We start from the raw sequence: 27,703 nt of genomic DNA, 5'->3' as shown, positions 1-27,703 counted from the left end.
CATTTGGCCGTTATAACGACTGAAATATTGTAGCTCGAATATAATTCAACACCACTATTCCATGTTTACATACCCCTCCCCATCAAAAAATAATTTACACGTTATTAACTAAAAAACTAATATAAAATACTAAAATAATGAAAAGAACTTGTACAATCGAGTCCGGAGTCCTCTGTTTGATACTCTGTGAGGTCAATAAAATTTTCTTCATATTTTCTCTACACTAATAACCAAGCGGCCGGTCACAACCACTACCATTAACAAATATATGAGGGTTATATTTTTTTCAACTTCCGATCGGCTGTAATAAAAAAACGGGAATGAATTGGGAAATTATTTTAATGTCAAAAGAAACGTACATCTTTACTTTATTTTTCCACATAATCACCGTGCAGATTGAGGCATTTGTCGTACTGAAGCACCAGCTTTCCAATACCCTCTGCATAAAATGATGCCTCCTGCCTATTCAGCCACGTTTAAACAGTGCTCTGCAGTTCATCATTGGTGTTGAAGCGTCGTCCTCCAAGCCACTTTTTCAACGTGTGGAAAAGGTGATAGTCACTCGGTGCCATATCCGGACTGTAAGGAGGGTGATCAAACACTTCCCATCGAAATCTTGCAAGGAGTTGTTGTGTTACGGCGGCACTATGCGGTCGGGCTTTGTCATGAAGCAAGACAACACCAGATGTCAGCATTCCTCTCCGCGTGTTGCGTATCGACTTCTTAGCCGTCGTAGTGTCGCGCAGTATGCAGCAGCATTAATTGTTGTCCCTGGCTCCATGAAATCAACCAGTAGCACACCTTGGTGATCCCAGAACAATTGTAGCCATCTGTTTCTTGGTGCTGAATGTCCGTTTGAACTTTTTCGGCTTGTTTGGAGAATAGGTGTGCATCCACTGTTGTGATTGAAGTTTTGTTTCTTCATTATCGAAATGAATCCATGTTTCATAACCTGTCACAATTTGAGTCAAAAAGTGTTCACCATCGTCTGCGTAACGCAGCAAAAACGACAAGGCTGATGCCATTCGCCGCTCCTTGTTGATGTCAGTCAACATCTTGGGTACCCATCGGGCACAGATTTTCCTGTATCCGAGATTGTTTGTAACAATGGCGTATAGGGCTGACCTTGAAATGAGCGTAAATTGTTCAGACAGTTCTGAAATCGTGAATCGACGTCTCTCACGAACAACTCCATCAACTCTCTGAACTATGTCATTTGTTGCTACCGACTTCCTTCCTTGGCCACCTTCATAATGAACATCAATACGGCCTTCGCGGAATTTCCGACACCACTCTCGCACAACGCCATCGCTCATAAAGTTTTCACCGTACACAACACTCATTCGGCGATGGATTTCTGCTGCAGTGTGCCCTTCTGCCTGTAAGATACGGATGACTCCACGCAGCTCGCATTTCGCCGTACAGTTTATCGTTGCAGCCATGTTGACATTCCCATAACCAAGCTACAACTGAGGTGTGAGTTGGCCGCTCCACATGGTTGGTGGAAGGGGGTAAACACTACGAGACGTGTCGATTCGTGTACGAGCGATTAGGGTATCGATTAATAGGCATGCCACGGAGAAATGAAACTGTAATCACACTGCAGGGCACTGTTAAAACGTGGCTGAATAGGCAGGAGGCATCATTTTATGCAGAGGGTATTGGAAAGCTGGTGCATCGGTACGACGAATGCCTCAATCTGCACGGTGGTTATGTGAAAAAATAGAGTAAAGATGTACGTTTCTTTTGACATTAAAATAATTTCCCAATTCATTCCCGTTTTTTTATTACAGCCGATCGGAGGTTGAAAAAATAATAACCCTCGTAGTACTTCAGCCAGTTTGGCGTCACGGCAGCTATCTTGGATCTGCCAGCATGTTTATTTATTTATAGGAAATTTGTATGTAGCTAGGTTAAGGCTTGCCACCTTGTATACCACTTAACCACAGGCATTATGTAAAATTAGATGTAAAGTTACAAAAGAAACTTACATAATTAAGTATACTTAAATAAAAGACAATAAACAAAAACATGATAAAAAAACTCACAAAATACAATATAAACTAAATAAACAAACTAATTACTATCAAGTTATGAAACATGATTCACGCACATTAAACTTCATTTTACTGATATCACAATTCATACGTTTTTAAATAGTAGATCTAGCACAGTGATATATTTAACAAAAAAAATTTAAACTAAAAATTTGACGTCGCACACTGGTCCCAAATCCCGAAAAGCTGGCCAAATTCGAAAAAAAATGTTCTTTCTAAGAACATTTGACTGTTGGAATAGTAGTAATGATACCTCTAGCACGTATAAACACCGTTAGGGAAGGGTAAGGGTCCCTACCTCACTCAGGAATTCACTTTGTTTCGAAGCGTCGAGCGTGTCGCTTTGTTAACGTGTGACGCACCCAAAAATTCCTCAAGTTCAAACAAGTATAGAAAAGTGAAAAGTGAACCGATTAGGATTCTGCAAAATGTATTATTCTCCAGAACGTAAATAAATTTCAGATGTGTTACCCTTAATCAATATAATTAATTATTTTAATAAAAATAATAATAAATGATGAAGTGATTTCTATATCACTTTTGAAGAAGTATTTAATAAAAGTCATAAGTTAAAAGTGACACAAAATCCCACTTTTAAACCAAATGGCATTTGTAGATCATTAATATTTTTAAAACATGTCAAAAAATTAACTGTAGTTAGCTACAGCTTTGGCTTCTGTTATGACTTTTATTCGATGATATGGATGCGCCTTTAAACCCGCATTTTTCACATTCAGTTATGCGTTTTTTTTTTGTGAAATATTATTTACAATAAATTGGTAAAAATATTTTTTTATTAACCTTTAATTCTTAGTTTTTAGAATCTGCAAACGATACCAAAGAAATTTCTTGCACAAGAAAGGAAATTTTTATATTTATGAAAACTGTATTAAATGAAAATATTTACATGGCGAATGAAATAGAGGTATCGAAAAAGTTTAGAAATAAATACATTTTGCCACAAAATTTAAAAGATGTCATTGCGAAATTGTTAACGAAGTTTAAAAAAAGTGGAAACAGGTTAATAGAATTGAAAGAAAATTCTTCGATTAATTAGATATTTGGCTTAACGTTCCTTTATATTTCACAGTTGAAAATAAAGGTGCGGAGGCTTCCGCGAACAAAACAATAGGACGTCCTTCGTCAAGTTGGGACGATTTGAGTGAACGGTCAAACGCAGGATGACAGAAAAGGTTTAGAGAAGAACATAGCGTCAAAGCACTGGCCGACGCTACACAAATGGGTCTCCGGGCTTCAGGAAATGTACATGTTTCGAAATTAATTAAGGATATCACAGAAGGCAGGCCATCAAAAGAATCAAAGTACCAGAAAGATATGCAACGTGTTACAGGTAATTCACTGTCAGGCAACGAAGCATTATCATTGGTTATAGAAAATAAACTGTCCAAAAGTCAGTACCAAGGAATGCGTTCTTTAAGCGTAGAAAAACGTAAATTGTACCCGCCTTATAAATATGTATTGGATTCTAAAAATAAGTTTTACCCAGAAAATTCAGAAATTTCTGTAACTGAAATTGCAGCTACAGTAACAATTCAGGTATTGGAAAATCATACAGTGGAAAGAATTTGAATGATACAATCAGATGTAGTTAAAATTCTTCCTGAAAACGAAGTTGTTGATTTAGAATTAGTATGCAAATGGGGATGTGATGGCACTTCTGGTCAAAGCACCTACAAAGTAAAGAGTTAATTACGTCATATATTTTGTTGACAAAATTGGGTATCGTGGCAACTTTCTACACGACTGACGTTTGTCAACCGGAACACAACCTTTACCTGGTTCTGGGAAATGCACCGACCATCACTCACCAGGTAGCATTTGACTAGCTTCTTGACCACTGGTGGCGTCAAAACGACGACTTGCTTGAGCGTCAGGTTGGCCATGTCGACGACCACCTCCTCGGCGAGGCTGAGGTCGTCCCACTGCTGCACGTCGCCCAACATCAACACGTACTTATTCCAGTCCGTTAACATGTGCGGCGAAAACTCGCGGTCCACGAACTTTATTGCGTACACCCTGGTCAGGCGGTCTGTCAGCATCGGCATCGGCGCTATATGCCTGCAACAACCAGGGTACCAACTACTCCTCTGCCGCAGGGGGCGTTAAGCCACACATCTTCTCTCGGCCATGGGGTTGGGGAGAAAACATTAAGTCGTTATTTTGTAATTTAGAATATTTTTATGGCCATAACTCATTGCTGCTTTACATTGTATGACATAGAGAAGCTACAAGAATGGGCCATAAATATGAATACACACACAGTAAAAACAAGCTAAAATCTGGAAATGACAAAAGTATGCATGCATAGACATAGCACAGAGAATTCCATGAAAGGAATAAGTCAGAATATGTTTTTCGGCACAGATGAACACAGTGGGCGACAAAGACGAGACAGCTAGAACAGAATATACAGACAATCAACAAACTTTGACAACATAAACACAGCGATTCAAAGGCGAACCCAGTGGTGAAAATAAAAATATATTCTGGACAACACAATGACGATTGCACAGAGGAAAACCGTATACTTCCCAAGTCAAAACAAATGCGAAATTTAGGGAAATATTATATGTTCCTGCCATCAGGCACATTGTCATACCATTGTGTTCGTCCGTGCAATGATATTTTTTTCTGACTCATTGCATCCGTGGCATTCTCTGTGCTGTCTTTTCATTCACACATTTCATATCGGCTGATGTTAGCTTGTTTTTCTAACTGCCTTTTTGACAGCCATAGTACTAATCATTCTCACTGCAAATGAGGACTCTGTACAAGATACCTTCCCGCATGAATAAAATATCTTACTGTCATTATGCCTACTAGGGGAAATATTCGACACTTCTTATGATTACTAGAGGGACAAATAAAAACATATAGATAAACATTTTCAAACCAAGGACTATTTTTTGATACTTGTCATATAGGTCAATTGTATCCAAATCACGCAGCCTTCTGTAATGATACTTTTTATATCTTTTAAAAAATATATGACCTATTCCAAGCAGACAATACAAAATTCTACGAACTGCCAAACCTAAACTATGTATATAAAAATTACAAGCATATAGACCAGCTAAGCATGTTTTATGATTGCTATATGACCAAGAATCCTGAAAAAATGGCTATAGTTACTACAAAACCAAAAGATGCAGTACCATAAATTCTTGTCTTGACTACATCCAAATTTATTTAAGAATATCTGACATTTCCGAAAAATTGGGTGACATGTACACTCTTGTGTTGGAGGATAAACTCAGTCTTTTTTAAGGTTACTAGTTATGGTATAGTTGGTACAAAAGTGAAAGATATATGCTACAAAAAAGTTGTCTAAAACTTTACAAAATAATAAGTTCTAGTAGCACCGATGTTACTAAATGACTGTCTCAATTAGTCCACTTCAATGACAGAGAGTACAAAGTTCTTCGTAGTATAGAATCGTTGGCTTGAAACCTACAGTTGTTGCTGCTGGAAAATCCTCACCTTTAAAACAAAGCTCTACTCGAAGTTTTAACCCGAGCTCTCGACCCATGAAGCCAGCTAACAGTGTATAAACGCATTAATTTACCAATCCAGCTTCAGTTTTGTCTCTTTAGGCTGTTAGGCTGGACCAATTCATTAAAAGTATATATGCCTATTATTTACTAGCTAAAAGGGCCCATCTTGAACATGACACTCTTAATGAAAAGTTTTTTGAAACAACTTAATGAATAGATAATATTGGGCAGGCACAGTGTATGAGCAGTGACTCTAGTTATATGAAACTGATAACTAAAAACATGGGCCTCCGATAATACTGTTGTAAAACATGGTTTATCTACAAACCGGAGTACAGATAATGAAGATGATGATTTGCTACTAAGTTTTTAATGAGGTAAACACCATGGTGGGTTTTAGGTAACATCTAATAATCTTTAGGCGAAGATGCTCAGGCATACCTAGCAGGGTTCAAATCCTGGGTAAGTGACAAACTATATGGCATGTATAAACATAAACAATGGTATTTGGAAGAAGGAGGCATTTTGTCAAGCAGGTAATATTATTAGTGAGGATTACAATTTAATCCAGCCAGTTCTCGGTTTGTATTAACTATTATTTCGAGGGTACCTAAAATTTAGTCATAAGCTGCTTTAAAACAATATACACTATTATTGGAGACTACAGGGGCCCTCTAAATATGTGATGATTCTTCATGCATTCAGTATAAAAGCTTTACACACTCTAAATGCGGAATTATAAGAGAAATAATTTTCAACATTAACACACCTCAGGGGAGGGCCTTAATGAAAAAGCTTGACTTACAGCATAATACAAATTACATCTTCTGTAATAGTCCAGATAAAATTATGACAAGATTGAAGTTATTAATAGGTTCGTAAGCTGTGGGAAATACTTCCCATGTAAATGAAATTCTTTCAGTTCTGGAAGAATTTCATGAAGCTGGCTACATTATAAAATGATCTGTCAACATACTGTAGCTTTTCCATTAATGTGCTCCTATGATATTTTCATGGCAAAAATAGAGACAAAAGGCTTACATGACTTGATGCAAAGACCTGGTTGAATTTATTTCATATGCCTCTAAAAATAAATGCTTCAAATATTCAGACAAGAAATGTTACCTTTAGTCTGGCCAACTTCTTCTGCAACTAATTTTCTTTCAAAGACAGCATATGTCAAACCTCTTAAACCATATATGATTGTGTGCATGTGTTACAGAAGGTATTAAATGTATTCTAAAAACATCTGGCAATTTTTCCAAACTTCAAAGCAATTCCAGCAAATAATTTTATAATCAGAATTTTCGAGACTTTATGAATGAATATGGATTAAAGGAGCATTATTCATCATACAGCAAATTTATTAAATGCCTGTACTGATCATTTCAGTCACTGATTTTACGCGAAATGACATCTCATGGAAATGAGAAATGGAGTACAACTCTAGGTATCATAAAACAATAAGGATTGCTCCACAAGATGACAATGTTAACTCTTTATCAGCAATGTGTACAGTAACTTAAGAAAATTGATCACCGCTGGTCTAAAGTGTGTGTTGGTGATTTCAAGCGCATTCAATGTCATATATATATATATATATATATACACAAAATGATAAATGGCCAACTATATTATGACATATTTAAGACTGTAAGAATATTTGATAGCTAACCATGGGTTTTTTATTTGTCATATCTTGATGGAAATGTTTTAGATGGTGGATTTTGTAAAGAGGAAATTCAGCTTATGAAAATCCACAAAACTTCATTGAAAATATTCACAAGTGGACAATAATTAATTTATTAGCTTTATGAACCGGCATCCCTGCTACATTAAAATTTTGGGTAGAACGAAGTCACAATGTCACGTAACATTTGTCAGTAATTCACAAAGAGCCCTGGGCCAAACATAAAATAAACAAATTTATATAGAATTTTATGTTTCTTTACCCTGTCCGACATACAGATATGTTTCAACTATGAAGTGTGCAGAAACTCACACCTATAGAGGGGGTGAGTTGCGGCGAGAGGCAGTAGATTAGTTTTCTTTTTTAGTCTGTGTGAATGGAGGTTGGTCTTGCATTTTGGCGAGGGGTGCCTTTACAGAATGCAGGAAGAAATTTTTCCTGTGAATGCATCTCATTATTTGGGAATAGGGGTGGAAGAGGGGGTGGAAGGAGGGGAGAGATGCACCACATTTGCAGAACAGGTTGGTTAGACTTTACGTAACATTTCTTGTCTGAATATTACATATACTAGAACCATGTGCTACCAATAAATATGATTTGGCTGTGGAGGAGTCGTTGGTAAACATTCATGCAGAGCCTAAAAGGCCTTGCATAGTTGAAGAGGTTCTGAATATTGTGGCAGCACTTGTAAACTGTGCAAAAATACAAGAGCAGATAAAATCTTATAAAGTACACCTGTAGGCCCTATGCTCGAGCTTCCTAGTGATGTGGAATGGATCATCATTGCCTGGATTATTTGTGATATCTTGACTTGTGTAGAAGGTGGGAAGTTTATCACTGAAGAGGACTCAAATGCAAAATATGTTTAGGTTTTTTATTTATTTTCATTTGTTCGTATATTTTGTTTTAAATTGTAGGCATATTTAGGAGGTGTAAACAACATTAATGTTTATAAATTATTGGTAATAATCTTATTGGTATTTTTACAGCTCAGAATGTTCCAGGGTCATTGAAATGAAATTTTTAGATTTTACTGTTGGGACTCTGAGTGGATTTCCTTGTCCACTCACTGCGAAAGTGACATAACTGACTAATTGGGGCACGGGGCTGGTGTGGTGTGCTGCTGGCTTGCAGATTACACAAATTCTTGTGTAGTTTGTTTTTTCGGCTGTGGCGAGTGTCGCGGTGCGTCGCTGTTACTGGGTCAGGCTCTCGCAAACGGCCGCAGTTTGGCCGCATGTGCGGGTGGAGGGGAAAGCCTGTTCAGCTGTCCTGGTTAGTTGTTCATAAACTTGGTTTAAACAACCCTGGATTGTTCTGGTAGGAGCTCCGGTGCACAGATGGTTTTTAAGCGACCGTGAGTGGTTAGTTGGTGTTCACTCGGGCGGAGGCTATGCCTCTCGCCAGTGAAAACGAGTACCTTAGTGCAAGATGTGTTTATCTTAGGCACACTGGGTGTGTTCTATGCCCCGTTTCAACTAGAGTTTTTGAGATAGAAGTTCAGATGGTACCCAGGGCAATAAATGGACCAAGTTAAATTTTGAAATCGAGAACAAGGAACTTGTCATAAACAGCGTGAGTACGAGACAGTTTTATTGAAGGGGTGCTTTTAATTCAAGTGTAAGATTAGTCTAAGAGCTGGTCATACGAATAAGGATAACATTTGGTGACACTCTCTTTCACTCTAATGTTTTTTAAGTTATGAATTGTGATTTATGTTCTATATTTATAAAGTCATCTTTAATCGTTAACACTCAGTTTATTTGGAACCCTTACATCTTAAATTTTAAGTTTATACAGTGATTTGTAATTAAATTTATTTTGTTTTTAAAGAAGTGTTATTTTATTTTTAGTTAATTAATTAATTTTTAGTTAATTTAGTTAGTTTTAATTTTTAAGTGGTTAAACTTTCTTTAAAAGCATCCTGTGTAGGATGATTGGAAACTAATTATCTCGTGGATGATACCTTTCGAAATGTTCAGCTCTACCACATCAATACTTATACGCTGAGTCTACATTTCCTTCAGTTAATATATGTAGTTTACTGACACACACTACTAATGTTTTAAATCACTACTTAATTACATTATTATTTATTATTTTTAAACACGCAATTGACAATATTTACAATATGAATAATAAAATAGTGATGCACGAATCTCCGTCTGAAGTCAGAGTTAATATGGTTGTACGTATACATAGTTGTAATATGTGTTGAATCTAAATGTATGTTGATGAGATACCTTCTACCTAATTATGCCTTTGGTTTATGAAACCTAGCACATTTTCAAGAGTTTTTATCCATGCACAAAATGGAACATTTTGTTGCGAGTGTGTGTGGTGCACTTTGGCTGCCATATCTGGCTTTAGGATAGGCGATACTACCACTTCTGGTAGACATTTGTACATGATCCGTACCTTTTGAGTGAATGATGCAACTAATGCATGTGCCATTAGCAATGAGTAATGAAACTAATGCATGTTACACTAGTAATTCTAGTAAACACTTTAAAAATTAAAGATGGAAAAATATATTATTATACTTCCCCTCCACTACCCTTCCTCTCCTTCCAATGTTTGATTTGAATACATTCATATTTTATTTCATACTTCATCATTTAAATACATTTACATATTTTCTCTCCTCCGCGCATTTTATTTATTTACTTCTGTACTTTTTAATTGAGCTCGTGGGTGAATGGACAGTTTGCTCGGTTACTGACCTCGAGACCACTCCTGTGTTTATGGATCAAGTTCCAACCACCATATTTTGATTTTTTTAAAAATAAAAATAACATCTAACTATTAAGGTACTACCTCGTAAACAAATTCTAAAATACAACTTCCATCATTCAAGATGGCCAACAACACTTACCAGCGTCACCTACCTCCCATCTTCTCAAGCATCTGTGTTAAAAAAACCCAGATTACATCATCCAACATGGCCGACAACATCCAGTGACACCTGGTTGGAAATTTTGAAACTATGTTAAATGAGAAGAAGTTAGATAAATTAATAAAAAGTAATTTGGTAATGAGAGAGGGGATAGATACCAGAGAGAGGAGAAAATGGTAAATAACAGGGATGGGAGAAATGGGCGGAGTCTTTTTCGAGATATAAAGTCAATCTTAACAGAGAATTAAATAAAAAAATAAAACATTTTAAAAAGGGGTGGAGTTCTAGAAGGTAGAGGGAGGTGCTTGGTAGAGGGGAATATTTTCTGGTGGGGGAGGGGGGGGGAAACATCGAAAAATATTTGAATGGGAGGGTGGACGGTGATGAGAATGATTGCGGGGGGGAGGGGGCAATTATTTGTTACACCAATTTGTATATAATTTGTGCACCCGAAAACATACTTGCTCTCACTATTGACTACATTCGTTTGTTACAACTGAAACTTTTGGATTAATTGAATTGTCCATAAATATTCCGGTAATTGCAGGTGATCCGAGTTAAATTCTCAAATGTTAAAGACAGGTTTTTGACAAAAAGTGGGAAACGTGGTGGACGTAGCCATCAACCTGTGGATTTTATAAGGGATTATTCCCACTATCTCAAATCATTATTTCAGTCAATGCTTCATTCATCACTCATTACCACTCCACGGTCTATAATAGCCTCAGTGTCGAAAATAAGTTCATTTCTAATTCATTCATTGAGTCAATCAAACATTTAGAATGACGGAACTTCTGTATCCATGATTTAAAAATTACTTTTTCCTGATGTACTTACAAGTGCGCCATGGAAGCTCTGAGCTGCTGATTGGCCGGGTCTCTGTTCAGCAAATACTCCGGAGCTAGAGCTTTCATCGTGTAGTACGTGTCGATTTTATTCTTGGCCCGTGCCATGCTCATCTTCATCCTGAACCACAACTTGCCAGCGAATCCAGAGTCTGTGTGCAGAAATAACCGAACAAGAGCTCAAGGCAACGAATATCCACAGCCATTAAATAAGTCTTGTTTAGTCTTGGTACAGACAAGGGGTTAATATATAAAAAAATCAGATAACTAATGGAAGTCTGAAATCAGGAGGGCAAAGACCAGGGTTCAAGCCTGGGTCCTTTGTTTCCTATGTGAGTCCAGTATCTTAGCTTTGCACCAAAATAGTCCAATATTAATAAGTGATAATGATAAGAATGATAATACCAGTTAGCAGCGATAAACGGTTTTTTGGACGTTTCTTAGTGCCACAAGGTCATGATTACATTTTTTTAAATTATGCAAGCCATTATTCATTGGCGTAAAATTTGTTTGCATAGCTATTTGTTACCGATTTTATTCCTTCTCCAAATAAACTAGATAGGAACTTTTAGCCCAAAAAATGTACCTGATTCACTTACACTTATAGTAGTTCTCCCTGACGTTAGGAAGATGGGGTTGGACGTATGTCCATTCCACTAATGAACTACCTCTGCAGTAAATCTCGTCGAAAGTAATGCCAACATTTTCCATTATTTTTTCTTTTTCTTCCTCCGTGTTGGTAGAAATGAAAGCTGTCTGAAACAGTGGACAGGTACAAAATAATAAACATACAAACTTCAGGTGAATGAAGCTAGTCATAAACATTGTAGATAATTCTCTTTATTTTCGCCGACAAGCAGCCTACAACAGTAGTATAGGAATGTATGTCCTGGCACAGGCTTCAGGCTGTGGAGCCTGTGGAGCCGACCGCCATCTTGGATTGTGACGTCACGGCGGCCATCTTGGATGGTTGTGACCTTGACCTTGACCCCGACGGCCATTTTGGATCCGCCATTTTGGATGACGTCATTGTGTTCTCGAAAATTCTGGCGATGTGTTTTCCGCCATTTTGAATGATGACGTCACCGTTGCAATTTCCGTTACGGTCGCCATCTTTAACTTTTTTATTTATTATCCGATTTTAATGAAATATTTTTAAAATTTATAAAAAAATTCACTTAATAAAAATTTAATAAAATATTCATAAAAAATGTACTTTTACGACACGGAGTTCGGAGTCCTCGGTTCGAACCCGGTGAGGGCAAAAAAAAAATGGCGACCGATCCAACCCTCACAGTGGACGCAGGCAGACTGACCCCCACCACTTATGTCAGTGCACATATACCATCAGGTAGAATGATGTCATGTCCGCCATCTTGAAATTTGGACGCCATCTTGAAAATCTTTATTTATTATCCGATTTTAATGAAAAAAATCCAAAATTCATCAAAAAATTAACGTATTTTAATTCTGTTTGATTATATCGATGTACGTCCTTGGTTTGATTCCCGGAGAGAGTAAACGGTCGATCCTTCCTCCATGAAAGCTACCTAGACTGATCTACCACAACCAGTACCAAGGTATATATCATCAACTGGTATGACATCATGTCCGCCATCTTGTCTTCATCCGCTGGAGACCACCATCTTGTTTTCGTCTGCTAGAGTGTGCCGATACCATGTAGTATAATTATCTGGTCACCATACTTTTGTCCTCAACTGTTGACATTGAACATTGACCTTGGCCTTTGACCTTGACCTTGAAATATGACATTGACCTTGAAATTTGACCTTGACCTTGAAATTTGACCTTGACGTTGAATTTTGACATTGACCTTGAAATTTGACTTTGACCTTGAAATTTGACTTTGTCCTTGAAATTTGACTTTGTCCTTGTCGACCATCATGGATCCGACATTTTATGTTCAGTACATGCTACCAGGAGCTACCACCTGCTGGAGTACACCAACTTGTGCGCGTACTCGTATTATAGAGTACATTTCCATCTGGTTAATTTTATTCTAACCCGCTACAGTGCAGTAATCATTTATTACCGAGGTGCCCCCGCCATCTTGAAATTCGGACGCCATCTTGAAATCATGTAATAATGTAGCTAGAAAAGCGAAAAAAATCCAAAATTCATCAAAAAATCACTCATTAATTAACATATTGATTCAATCGATTCCCGTCCTTGGTTCGATACTCGATCGATGCAATAATGTTTAATTTTATGTAAAAAATAATAACTTTAATAAACCATATTCAACATTCTTAAAGAGACTTTAAATCCTCTACTACATTTATCGTATCAAACATCAACACCAACATATTGGTAATTCATAATTTTAATGCTAGAGATTCGGGAAAAAGTTCAAAATTCATTAAATAAATTTGTAATCTATATACTGATTGATTAGATCGAATAAGGTCCTTGGTTAGATCCCTGGTCGATACAAAACAACTTTAATTTTAAAAAAGTACCAGAAAAGTGTAAGGTTCGAGAAATAAAACACCACAAAGTCTTTTACAAACATTATATTTATTACACAATTTCTATCCTACTACAGGATCACTTGCGAAAGCCAGCAATCGCATAAACATTTAGCCCTGCATAGACGTGCAACTACTTCCTAGCTCCAACAGCTCCAAATGCTCCAACAGCTCCAATGATATTGGACTACAATGCTACGAGTCTAAGAGACTACGAGGCTACAAGGCTACGTGTCTAAAAGGATCTAGCTGGTTCCGAGTTATACATGGCTGCGAGACTGCATGACTAAAAGACCGCATGGCTACGAAACTATATGTCAATGAAGCTACTCGGCTCCAACACGCAATGTACACACAGTACACACAGGAAACGGAACGTACATACAGTACACACAGGAAACAAAACGTACACACAGTACACACAGGAAATGGAACGTACATACAGTACAAACAGGAAACAAAACGTACACACAGGAAACGGAACGTACACACAGTACACACAGGAAACGTGACGTACACACAGGAAAATGGAACGTACACACAGTACACAAAGGAAAACGGAATTCACACACAGGAAATCGGAACGTACACACAGTAGACACAGGAAACGGAATGATCACACATACAGTAGCAGAAACACAGGCTTATTTGGAAATCAGGATACAAGAAATAAATCATACTTTTTTAAAATATAAATAATTCATTTTATTTTTAATTAGTACACACATGACAGTTAATCAAATGATTATTGTATGTAGCCAGCGTTCCGAAGTTCTTTAAGTATGGTCGATACTTCCACGATATGCGAGTAGTTCCCTCTACGAACAGATGCCACCATCAGTCTTAGCCGGTCAACCAATATGTTTGGATCATTACATGATGTGGAATCAATCTCTTCTGCCACCATCTTAATTGCTTGTTTATTATAAATATTATGATCTCTGGTGTCTTCCGTTTTAACAACAACCTCAGGGTTACTTTCATCATCTAGCCAGCGATCATCACAAGCTTGTGCCGTGTATTAGGGATTTAGGCACGTTTTATTTAAAAATTTTGTAATCTTAAATATTTTTGGAAATATTTTTTTTTTCTCTCATCTTATTTTCTTTACGGCCAGGCCATCAGCCTCTGTTCTCAGAGGCGAGCTGATTTTCTTTCCCAGCCTAATGCTAGGCTAGCATTCTGGCCAATATTTCTCCCGCCTCCAGGCACATGGGGGCCGGTAACCTTATTTCTTCGCGTGACTACCTTTTGCCTAGAGCAGCTTGTGAAGCAGTGCTGAGCCCTGCTAACTCTGTCACGAATCGGTATAAGGTTCACTAGCAGCAAGACACGAGAGGAGGATCCCGTGGGCCTTGCGTCCCACAGACCATGCGTTTTTTGAAGCCATCCCCCTCCTGCTCACCCACCCTTTCTTCTCAGAAGAGAAGCCAGGAGCGACGACCGCTCGGGTACGTTAACCGAAGTCAAGGCCATCTCAGGCTTGACAGCCGCAGTTACGATTCTGCACCTTAACGACATCTAGTGACGGCTGTGGTCACTAAAGCCACTTGTGGGCGTCGGCAGCGCCGACACCAGCGCTCGCGCGGAGGTAACGACAACCTCTCTCCCCTCCTTATGTCCCAGGCCGCTAGGTGGCACCACTGGTTACTCCATTACCCCCTAGCTTGACACTCTCGTCGGTCACAAGTCGATTTATTAGTACTTCCTCTCGCCACCAAAAGATAGCGCCTCAGTCACGCAGTCACTCCAGTAAGATCTAATTATTTTATGCCGGACACCTTCGGGTGGACTCGGTCATTTTCGGCTCAGAGCCTACCCCCCCTCCCATTCTCTAGAGACCCCGCGCTTATGATATCCTGGTGATATCCCGCTCTGAACTTACTTCGGTGCGCGCCTCCTGACTGACTGGTACCGTTTGTAATTGCGATCTTCGGCGAATCATCGACATCGCACCGTATATTATGTAGTCTGCTCAGACTAGAGGGATGGAGTCCCTATCTAAAATTATTATTAACCAGTCAGTAGTTTAGTTGAAAGTACCTAGAGAAATTTAGTATTTTTTTTATATATTTTTTAAATTAATCATGATGACTTCCGTGGCTACCGCGAATCGTGGTTCTCGTTTTCGGAGACGAGGCGCCCTCTCCTGAGCGCCAGGACCAACACCCTGTTTTGGTAAGTCTTGACGTCATCCCCCCTTTTAATTTTCCCTCTATTGGCCTCTTGCGCCATTTAAGCATACTGTCTGGAAACAGGTCTAATTCTTTGGAATTTGGACTTCTGTTTCAGACAGGGTTCCAAGTTTGGGGCAGCCAAAATCCTCTGCCAGAACCTCTGGAGTCGGTTCCTGAGCAGAATCCACCATCTTTAGGCCTACTAACTCATTCACCGTCTACTTACAGCCCCGGGTGATACCCGCATTATTCATTTATTCTATTCACGAACTGAAAAAAAAAATAGTGTAACCCAGTTAAGACAGCGGACAGTAAAAGCAGTTCGAGGAGGAGAAATTTATTTAATGTTTTGCAAGAACTATATGTACAACCTTTAAAGTTACCAATGTTGATTTCATTCATGTGTTTAAGTATTGTTATTTTTGTTAAACATTCAGGGCCGGCCCGATAAAAAAAAATTCAATTAGTAAATAAGTGTAATTGTGAGGAATTTTAATAAGATCACTTATCAATGAAAAACAGATGTTATTAAGGAAAATTTAATTTATAAAAAAAGAAAGAACAATGATTAATAAAATAAGGAAGTCTATAGACGTAACAGTTGTTTTTATTTATTTAATATATAATAATGATCTTTTTTCTCCCAAGTGTTCGTAGGGAGTCCCTAAATTTTCTTTGTTTACTCCTACTGTCGCCTCTGTTGTTGACTTTTATAGCTATCAATTGAGGGCCCCAGTATTCAGAGTTTCCAAATCTTTTATCTAATTACTTAATTATTCTTTAAGACACTTGGGGTATTACAAAATGGTAGCAGAGCGTGGTTACGTCTATAGGCATACCTAAGTTGAAAGGTCCTACCTAAAATAAAAAAATAAAAAAATTGAATAAAAAATTTTTTTTTTATATTTTTTTTGTCACTTAGAATCTTATTGTAGTAAGTAATTTGTGAACTGTCCGCTGATACACGTAGTAGCTAAATTGACCCTTGAATTTTAAAATAATCATAAGTTTTGCTCCACTTTGGTCTCTGTGTTTACATCTGAGCGCGAGCCGAGAGGCAGCTGGCTGCCCGCCCACGCGACTCAGCCCGCGCGCGTGACTTATCAACAGAGACGTGTCCGCTGGACAAGATACTCCCTCGCCCCCACACCCCTAGTTAAAGGCGCTGCGCGCCAAGGTCAGTCCTGCCGGCTGACGTGACCTTCATTGTAGGTACCGTGTTGTGCAAGCTAACCTGACAGCTTGTTACACTCGAGTACACTGTTCATTTCCCGACGCGCGTAGTAGTAATAATAATAATAATAAATTATGAAGGCACATACTTCCCACGCAATAAAGCAATTGTTCTAATCATAAGCTATATTTAAGTGTATCTTTATTTTTTTGAACATATAATATTTAAATGCAGTATACATAATATATACATAATTAGATTTAACATTTTAAGAAAAGCCTCATGTTTAGTTTCATAACATTTAAAAAGGGGTATAGACATTACTTTATATACCTTCTAATTTTAATACTACTTTACACCGATCATTTAATATTAGAATTAATGTAAGCATAGTTATGCTATTTACTAGTGTACCAAGTAAGCTTTACTAGACATTATTCATAAAATATAAAGATTTAATTTTACGAGAAGTTTATTTTGCAAATTTATCCAAGGTCAGAGACAATTTTAATGACTATAATAAGAAATAGAAATGTATCATATTCTATACATACAGGTTTATAGTCAATTTAATTCTAAAAGTAATGTATGCATTAATGCTATTGATTATTGTTTATTACTTTTCCAAGATTTGCATCCATCCATGTGCCTAGCTATTGTTTAGATTTATTTTGTGATTACCCAATGAGAGGTGTATTCAATTTAGCCTTCGAAGAAAGGTTCCTAAATTAAGATATTATGGTGTAGGTTAATTAACCATATTTTTTTTATAAGCTAGTACGGAGATGATGATTGCCTAGGACGTGAAGTAAGTCCATTTATTTACGTTGACTATTTTAACCAGTAACTGAACTGCATATTCATAGTTTCTCAGACTGTATTGAAGGTTAACTAATTTTGTGTTATTGTTTCAATAATATTTCTAATTTGTTTAATTTCATTAAGAATTAAATTTTTTTTGTTTCACTGTACAGCTACGTAAATAGAATTCGAGCCCAGTAGCTGATGATTCATTTGTGCATCTATATATTTACTATTATTTTTAAATTCTATTAATTGTCTTGCTCACTCACTCTAAAATTAGTAACTATTTCACATCATTATGATAATATTATTATACATTGTTTTGCAACTGTGACCTCCACGGTGGCATTAAGGTTTAAATTTTGTGTATTTCTAAAGTCGAACTAGGTCACGCTCGCCACAGTGCAGCACTATATTCAGGCGTTAAATCGCGAGAGGTCCTCTGAGCCGATGAGCCAAGACCTGGTCCTCTGAGTGAAACATCTCATGACCGTTATCGAGTATTCTTTGGGTTTCATTCCCACCACTCACCTTTGGACGGCCTATGTTCAAACCCCCTCTCAGGCAGTGTGAACTTTTGTGCCCGCCATGGAAGATCCGACGGCGAAAATAATAAATTTAAATTTAATTATGTTTATTACGATTATAATATTAGATGTTACGATTTTATATATATGTATTAATTAAATTTGAGTGCGAGGATTAATATTAATTAATATTTTATTATAACTATAATTAATAACTAGATAACTGAACTTTTAAAATACAATTTATCAAATAAAATATTTTTCAGTATCTAAATATTATGGTTTTTACACAGTCTGTGTTTGTTTTAATCTGTTTTATAAATTAATCTAAATTCGTTGATCTTTCAGGTTTCAAACCCGAACTAACTTATAGGTGAAATTCCCTCGTAGGTATCTTTGCTTCAGCCTGTTGGTCTGATCAACCATCAGAGCTTGAACATATTGATCCTATGTCAGTTAATAAATGTAGTTTTCGGGACTGAGGTGTACTTAGCTTTTTGAGCAAGTATAATTTTATATAATTTAGTTTGATCCATCGTCAGAGTGTGCAGGGCTTGGACCCATGCCTTCGACTTCTTATGGACAAACAAATATGTACAGGGGTTTTCATTCCCATTTAGTTTGTAAGTCACGGGTCACCATACCCATATACAGGGGTTCCAATCCCCATATATCACTGAGTGCTCAAGGACGCATTTCCCTTGTTTTGGCCTCAGTAATTTCGGCTTTCCCTCACAGTGCCCACTTTTGAAGCTACACGATGTCCAACATCTGAGATCAACGTGATTCAATATTTACTTTATTAACTAATTATGTGTGATCATTATATATAATTTTTGATTTATCATATGCTAAATATTAAAATTTTATTTGAGTCTCTTGACCTAACAATATATGAAACTTACTTTATTAATATTGCACCCACAATAATAATCTATAATTATAGATTTTCTTTAAGAATAAGTGTTTTTCAAATAAATTAGTTTAATGTGACCCAACTAGTAATTGAGATTATCTGTAAGGTATTACCACCTACATTAACAAATACGTTTATTCATTTGCCTCTATCTCGACCCGACTCCTTCTCTTACTCAACGCGACTGAAGGTGCCGACGCGCCGCAGCCGTGCGTCAAATGTTAGTAGTAGGATACAGGGGAACCTGGTAACTCGTCCTACTGAAGTTTTGGTTTTTTCTTTTTGCTTTCCCCTAAGCTCCGCTTTAACGCGGGGGAGTATGTGCCGTGTATTAGGGATTTAGGCACGTTTTATTTAAAAATTTTGTAATCTTAAATATTTTTGGAAATATTTTTTTTTTCTCTCATCTTATTTTCTTTACGGCCAGGCCATCAGCCTCTGTTCTCAGAGGCGAGCTGATTTTCTTTCCCAGCCTAATGCTAGGCTAGCATTCTGGCCAATATTTCTCCCGCCTCCAGGCACGTGGGGGCCGGTAACCTTATTTCTTCGCGTGACTACCTTTTGCCTAGAGCAGCTTGTGAAGCAGTGCTGAGCCCTGCTAACTCTGTCACGAATCGGTATAAGGTTCACTAGCAGCAAGACACGAGAGGAGGATCCCGTGGGCCTTGCGTCCCACAGACCATGCGTTTTTTGAAGCCATCCCCCTCCTGCTCACCCACCCTTTCTTCTCAGAAGAGAAGCCAGGAGCGACGACCGCTCGGGTACGTTAACCGAAGTCAAGGCCATCTCAGGCTTGACAGCCGCAGTTACGATTCTGCACCTTAACGACATCTAGTGACGGCTGTGGTCACTAAAGCCACTTGTGGGCGTCGGCAGCGCCGACACCAGCGCTCGCGCGGAGGTAACGACAACCTCTCTCCCCTCCTTATGTCTCAGGCCGCTAGGTGGCACCACTGGTTACTCCATTACCCCCTAGCTTGACACTCTCGTCGGTCACAAGTCGATTTATTAGTACTTCCTCTCGCCACCAAAAGATAGCGCCTCAGTCACGCAGTCACTCCAGTAAGATCTAATTATTTTATGCCGGACACCTTCGGGTGGACTCGGTCATTTTCGGCTCAGAGCCTACCCCCCCTCCCATTCTCTAGAGACCCCGCGCTTATGATATCCTGGTGATATCCCGCTCTGAACTTACTTCGGTGCGCGCCTCCTGACTGACTGGTACCGTTTGTAATTGCGATCTTCGGCGAATCATCGACATCGCACCGTATATTATGTAGTCTGCTCAGACTAGAGGGATGGAGTCCCTATCTAAAATTATTATTAACCAGTCAGTAGTTTAGTTGAAAGTACCTAGAGAAATTTAGTATTTTTTTTTATATATTTTTTAAATTAATCATGATGACTTCCGTGGCTACCGCGAATCGTGGTTCTCGTTTTCGGAGACGAGGCGCCCTCTCCTGAGCGCCAGGACCAACACCCTGTTTTGGTAAGTCTTGACGTCATCCCCCCCTTTAATTTTCCCTCTATTGGCCTCTTGCGCCATTTAAGCATACTGTCTGGAAACAGGTCTAATTCTTTGGAATTTGGACTTCTGTTTCAGACAGGGTTCCAAGTTTGGGGCAGCCAAAATCCTCTGCCAGAACCTCTGGAGTCGGTTCCTGAGCAGAATCCACCATCTTTAGGCCTACTAACTCACTCACCGTCTAATTACAGCCCCGGGTGATACCCGCATTATTCATTTATTCTATTCACGAACTCAAAAAAAAAATAGTGTAACCCAGTTAAGACAGCGGACAGTAAAAGCAGTTCGAGGAGGAGAAATTTATTTAATGTTTTGAAAAAACTATATGTACAACCTTTAAAGTTACTAATGTTGATTTCATTCATGTGTGTAAGTATTGTTATTTTTGTTAAACATTCAGGGCCGGCCCGATAAAAAAAATTCAATTAGTAAATCAGTGTAATTGTGAGGAATTTTAATAAGATCACTTATCAATGAAAAACAGATGTTATTAAGGAAAATTTAATCTATAAAAAAGAAAGAACAATGATTAATAAAATAAGGAAGTCTATAGACGTAACAGTCGTTTTTATTTATTTAATATATAATAACGATCCTTTTTCTCCCAAGTGTTCGTAGGGAGTCTCTAAATTTTCTTTGTTTACTCCTAGTGTCGCCTCTGTTGTTGACTTTTATAGCTATCAATTGAGGGCCCCAGTATTCAGAGTTTCCAAATCTTTTATCTAATTACTTAATTATTCTTTAAGACACTTGGGGTATTACAAGCTTGATCAGATTTATTTATTATAACACGAAGTTTCCATCGCTTCGGTCTCAGGACACCACCACATTCTTCGATCTTGTCAGCTTTAGGTTCTGCATCACAGTCTATGCCTTTGTAAACAGCCTCAGAGTCACTGTAGCAATCACCGTAGAAGACATCCTCTTCACCCAGATTACTGCAAGAACTCGATATCGTTGATGTTGAAGTGTCTTTATCGCCTGTATGTTTCCTTTTCAGGAGTCCACCATTTATACAAAGTATGGAGGATCTGCTAAATATAGGCTGAATGTATTCTCACATTTCACGGTGAAGGCTTCCATGAGCTTCATAGGACAGTGTAAACAGGTGAAGTACATTCACGTGAACCTTCAACTGCGTGTAACACTATCCTAAAAATACTGAATAAATTATGCTGAATAAATAGTGTTCAAAAAAAGGGGTAATTTAACAATTATAGCCAAGGATGGATGCAAAGGTTGAAGTAGCAAATAGTTACATTAACTTAGTTCGTTTAATCATGGGCAAAGGCCTCACGTGGTTATCATACAAATACATCATTCTTTCACATATAATTAATACTTGCTTAATACTGATAGTGCTAGTACACATGCCACGGCAAAATACGTGAACGCATATCTATATTTTCTTTAGGATTAAATGCTTGATAGAATACATAAAATTAACTTGATAAATACTTGATGGAAAGAAATTTTACAATTAAGTATTAACGCTTACACACAAAGAATGAACACTGACATGCCTCATTAGAGAATACAAAAACGTCAAATGAACATGCAGGCGACCGCGGCCTAACCTACACTAGGCGGTATAAGCTTACTGTAAAGCATGATAAAGCATGATATAAAAGGAAAATTCACAAATTAATACATTAAATACATTACGTAAAAACATGTCCTAACGAAGACTGTAGACCAGACGGGGAGAAACGTCAAACAAACTATGCATGGTATTAATACAAAAAATGATCAAGGAAAACAATAGGTGCCAAATAGAATTTAGACGGTGACGGCCGAAATAAGAATTTATAGTGCAGCTATTACCAAATACCGATTACATTACTGTAAGGGTCACCACCTTACAACACTTACGTGCATTCTCCCCGCTGTCACACTCTCTCTCTCTAAAGCAAGTATCTGACTACATGCTTAAGTCACGACCAGCACCGACTGTGTGCTAACCAACAAGAAGAGCCTTCAAGGCATTACACCTAGTTTTAATTAAGCAAGAGGGCGCCACGCGCATGCGCGGACACCTCACGAGGGGAAGACAAAACACAGCACTGGACGCAGAGAGGGGGGGGAAGGTAGGAAGGGAAGGAGCGCCGAAGTCCGCCGCGCGGCGCGAAGTTCAAGTGACGCGCACCGACCACTTCAACTCCCCCACCCTTGACGAACGCAACCGCGAGCCTCGCCAACCAAGTCACAAGGACACGAGGAACTGCAGGTCCGGTCACAACTCTTGAAGTAACTCAAATGTCAAGTCAACACAATTCTATGTGTGTACAAATACAAACAAATGTTTCTAAATAACAATTTCTTGATATCTAACTGACGATTTCTTGAAGTGAGTTCAACACATTTCTCTGTGTATACGAATACAAACAATGTTTCTAACTAGCAATTTCTTGAAGTGAGTTCAACACATGTCTATGTGTATACAAATACAACCAATGTTTCTAAATAACAATTTCTTGAAGTGAGTTCATGACTGGCATAATTTTCCGTGTAGGACACCTAGCAAGGATTCTCAGTGTATCCACAGAAACAAAGAGTCTTCAGCGTTTCCACTGAAATAAAGACTCTTCAGCGTTTCCACTGAAATAAAAACTCTTCAGCGCTGAAGAGAAAGTTTAGAGTACGGGACGTCCCTAATAAATTCAATATCGGACAGCATCTTCTTCATCCCAGAGTAGCAGGAACAGCATGCCTTCGCCCAGCGCGACACCAGGGCGAGAACGGCGGGCGTCCCCACCGCCTGCCCACGCTCGGCGCCTGGCAGGCAGGGCCATCCGAAGCGGCCGCTGCAGGAGAGTCAGTCTCCGCACGCGTCACGGCCCCCCACGGGCAGGAGACGGCGGCGACTCCATGCCACCGCTCCTCATCGGTGACGTGACGGCGACCAACGTCCCAGCAAGCAAGTGACCTTGCAGACACGACGAACCCGGCGGGCGGCTGCGGTCACGCTATCTCGGGCAGGGCGAGGAGCGTCGGGTGCGCTGCGGCGCGAAGTCCTCTTCTGGGCGTGGCGGGAGCATCGGTGGGAGGAAAGGAAAAAAAAAAGAGAAGGAAACACGAACACCCATACAACAACAAAAAAAAACAGTCCAAAAAAAGAAAAAAAAATTATTGATGAAATTTCTTTAATTGACCCACATGGGCCTTTTTATATTTTCTAGAACCAGAAGGGTTACGCAATAGGACCGTGTTGTCTCCCAAAAATCTATCAATCACAAATGGCCCAACAAAAGCAGAAATCAATTTTGAATTAACATTATCAGCCAGTTTTGGCAATTTAAAATTCTTTAAGAGAACCAAGTCATTAACAGCAAAACCATGAGGTCTCCGCGTAGCGTTATAAGAGGCGGCTACAGCCTCGCGGGCCTTCTTAAGATTACAACTCACATCGTCAAGCATGGCCTCCAGGGAATCACTGTCAGAGGCGAGTTCCAGAGGCGGCAGTCCCCAGGAGTTAAGCAAGGGATGGGTCAACTCACGGCCCATGAAGGGGATGGAAGGGGGAAACCCTGTCGCCATATGGACAGCAGAATTAAACGCCACGTTGATGAATTCAAGGTCACTGTCCCACAATGACTGGTCATCCCTGTAATAAGCAGTTAGAGTGGCTTTAAGCACCTTGTTTACACGTTCAGACTGATTACCCTGGGGGCAATAGGGACTACTGTAAATGGGTTTAATAGCCCATTCAAAACACATATCCTTAAATAATACAGACCGGAAGTAACGGGCATTATCACAGGTTATCATAGCAGGAGCACCAAAAAATTTCCACACTTGCTCTCTTAAGGCTTTAACAATACTAGTTGCCTTCATATTTTTTAAGGGGAGTAGTAACACAAATTTGGAAAAGATGTCCAGAACCACTAGAATGCAAATATTTCCCTTTTTGGAGCGTGTAAGGGGACCAAAAATATCCATATGCAGAACGTGCCATGGAGCAACCGGGGGATCCGCACAATACAGGCCAACCTTGGCACATTGCGGGGGTTTAGAAACCTGGCAGTCAACACAGGACCTCACGTGATGACGCACGTCTGCACGTAGTTCGGGCCATGCCAGATGCGCGCTGATGCGGCGGAATGTTTTTTCGATACCCAAGTGAGCACCCAACAATGAGTCATGAAAGTACTTAAGAACCATCGGACGAAGGGAGGCAGGAACCACTGCCTTCCTCTGCTTGCCAGACTTCCCTGTGTAATAAATTACACCTTGTTCCTCTACGTAGGGCGTAACAGTGCCATGATGCAAATCCCTGCGTATGTGAACGCACAGCGGGTCATCCTTCTGACAATCACGGATACTAAGAAAAGACTCTGGGAAGACCTTGCACACCGCGGCACTAATCGGCTCAGAACAAGATACTGGCAAGGCACTGGTGTCAAACTCCTCAGGGGTAAACATCCGTGACAACGTGTCAGCGACCACATTGTCACTACCCTTTAGATGGTGTAGCTTAAAGTTAAAGCGGGACAGCCGTAACACCCAGCGCCCTAATTTCCCTAGCTGGTTAGGGTGGTTAAATAACCAGCTAAGTGCCTGATTGTCAGTGTACAGGTCAAATTCCTGACAGTCCAGGTACGAGGCGAACTTCTCAACGCCGAACAAGCATGCAAGCGCCTCCTTCTCATACACGCCGAGACGCCTTTCTCCGTCTGTCAACGATCGGCTAGCATAAGCTATGGGGCGTAATCTATCATTTTCGAGGTGACCTAAGACGGCTCCTAGAGCAATACTAGACGCATCGACCTGAAGTGCGAACCTACGCTGAAAATCCGGAAGGATCAAAACGGGAGGAGAAGAGACAAGGGCCTTAAGATTATCAAAGGCTTTCTGTTGTGCGTCACCCCATTCAAAGGCTGTGTTTTTCTTGCGCAGCTTATTCAACGGACCACAGACCGCAGCATAGTCCGGTATAAAGCGTGCATAGTAACCTGTCATGCCTAGGAATCTCTGAATTCCCTTGACGTTTTTAGGGGGCGGAAAATTAACTATGGGTAAAACCTTGTCAGGGTCCATAATGAGCTTACCCTTAGAAATAATGTAACCAAGGAACTTAACATGGTCCTGTGCCAAACGAAGTTTGTCAGGATTAACAGTTAACCCAGCCGCTCGAAGACGGTCAAACACCTGAGTTAGATGTTGTTTGTGCTCGTCTAAGCTAGCGCTATAAACAATAATATCATCAATATAGTTAAAGACAAATTTATACTTCAAATCAGAAAGAATATGGTCCAGCACGCGACTCATGGCCTGACTACCAAATGAAACGCCCATGGGCACCCTATTGAACTGAAATTGTCCCCAAGGGGTAGAAAATGTGGTGTATTTACGGCAATCAGGATGCAGGAGGATTTGATGGAAACTGGCGTTCAAATCGATGACGGAAAAAATGGCTGCCTCTCCTAGGTGTTGTAGAGCGCTCTCTACCGTCGGTAATTCGTAAGAGTCCTGAATGACCTTATCATTTAGAGATTTGAAGTTGTGAACCAAGCGAAATTCTCCAGCCTCCTTTTTAGGAACTAGAAAAGTAGGCGAGCTAAAATCAGAAATAGATGGGGCAATGACCCCAGCTTCCATGAGGTGATCGACAATAATCTTCATTTTTTGTAGTTTAGGGGGTGATACTCTGTGGCCTTTGGCCTTAACAGGCGTGCGATCCTTCAAATAAAACTTATAGGGCAATACATCACACCTACCTATACGACTGTTTATTACGTCAGGATAACGACTGAAAACGTCCGAAATCAGAGAGTCTCTGAAGGTCATGTCACTCATGTCAGGACAAGACATGACTTCAGGGGCGGCATTCTGCGGAATTAATTTAATTTTTAATGAAGGGCGAAAGCCAAAAACAAGATGCTGATTAGCCACGTCAATCAAACAACGAGTTTTCCCCAGAAAATCCAGACCAAGGATAAGTGAATGACACAAACCAGGAATAATGTAAAAATGCCAGTTCCAGGAAAATCCGGCAATTTTAATGTGAAGCTCAACTGTCCTGTTAGCGCGTACTACTTCTCCGTTAGCTACACAAATAATGACGTCAGGGCACGTAGCCACACGGCTCTGCAATGCAGGAAATTTATTACATAAGGAATCAAAAAAATCAGCACTCAACAAAGAACGAGTGGCTCCGGAATCCACTAAAGCCGGGACAATATCACTAAACAAATTAACATGAACAAAATTGTGAAATTTATGAAAGGCGGCTTTTCTCTGACGACGATCGCGGCGACCGCTCATACGCCCTGATCGGGGCCCGTTTCCCGGACACTGGTCCCTATAGTGCCCTGCGCGGTTGCACCTAAAGCATTTGCGTAAATCGCGGCTCACAGCGGGCTGCGTGCACTCAGACACCGCGTGACCGAACTTTCCGCAGTTGGCACACCTAGACCGGCTGGCCTTAAGGCCGGGCGCATTAGTGGGAGGGGGGCGCCTGTCGGTAGCGCGGCCGGAGCCGACAAGGGGCTCGGTTACACTAGCCGCACAATCAACGAGCTGCGGCGCGCGCGTAGCACGAGCAGACTGAGAATAAACATTCACAGCAGGCTGAAATTCTAAGTTTTTAGGCTTATAAAGCCGCGATGTAGATGAAATGGGGAATTCCTCCTTATATTTTCTAACAGCGAGCAAGCGATTCTCCACTTCAGAGCTCCACTTGCGTAAAGCATTCAAAGTTGTGGGAGGACTAAGCATGGCGCTATGTTGAAGCACAAGCGGAGAGACATTCCCTAATATAGTTTGTACTAACTCCGTTTCTGTGAGGTTTAAATTAAGAACGGCCGCATAATTGGCCACGGAATTAATGAACTGAAGAGTGGGCTCGTTAGGCAATTGAAACCTAAATACTAAGTCTCGTTTACAGCTCTCAAGCACACGTGGAGGACAGGCAAATTGCAAAACTGAGCTCTTGAACTGAGCAAAAGAAAGATTCTGAGTAATTGCGTCAGTAAGTAATTGCAAAAATGCGGCTCCACAGAGACTCAGCAGGGCCTTTAACAATTCTGCCTCACTAACTAATTTCAGCCCTTCAAGACGTGATGCCGCACTTAAAAAATCCAAAACAG

At 39.7% G+C, this 27,703-nt stretch overlaps 1 protein-coding gene across 1 annotated transcript in view; it reads right to left on the bottom strand.

The window, feature by feature from the left end:
* LOC134540626 (retinol-binding protein pinta-like) overlaps positions 1-27,703 on the bottom strand; it is a 47,707-nt gene that overhangs the window by 6,428 nt on the left and 13,576 nt on the right. The window contains exons 2-4 of the mRNA XM_063383477.1: positions 11,603-11,759; positions 10,996-11,155; positions 3,887-4,136 (exon numbers count right to left, since the gene is read on the bottom strand). Of these exons, the coding sequence (XP_063239547.1) occupies positions 3,887-4,136; positions 10,996-11,155; positions 11,603-11,759 (567 nt within the window). The remainder of the gene's footprint in view (positions 1-3,886; positions 4,137-10,995; positions 11,156-11,602; positions 11,760-27,703) is intronic.

Source organism: Bacillus rossius, chromosome 1 (genome assembly GCF_032445375.1).
Source record: "Bacillus rossius redtenbacheri isolate Brsri chromosome 1, Brsri_v3, whole genome shotgun sequence".
Classification (NCBI taxonomy): Eukaryota; Metazoa; Arthropoda; class Insecta; order Phasmatodea; family Bacillidae; genus Bacillus; species Bacillus rossius.
The sequence above is the reverse complement of the archived record's forward strand: the minus strand, read 5'-3'. Positions and strand labels throughout refer to the sequence as shown.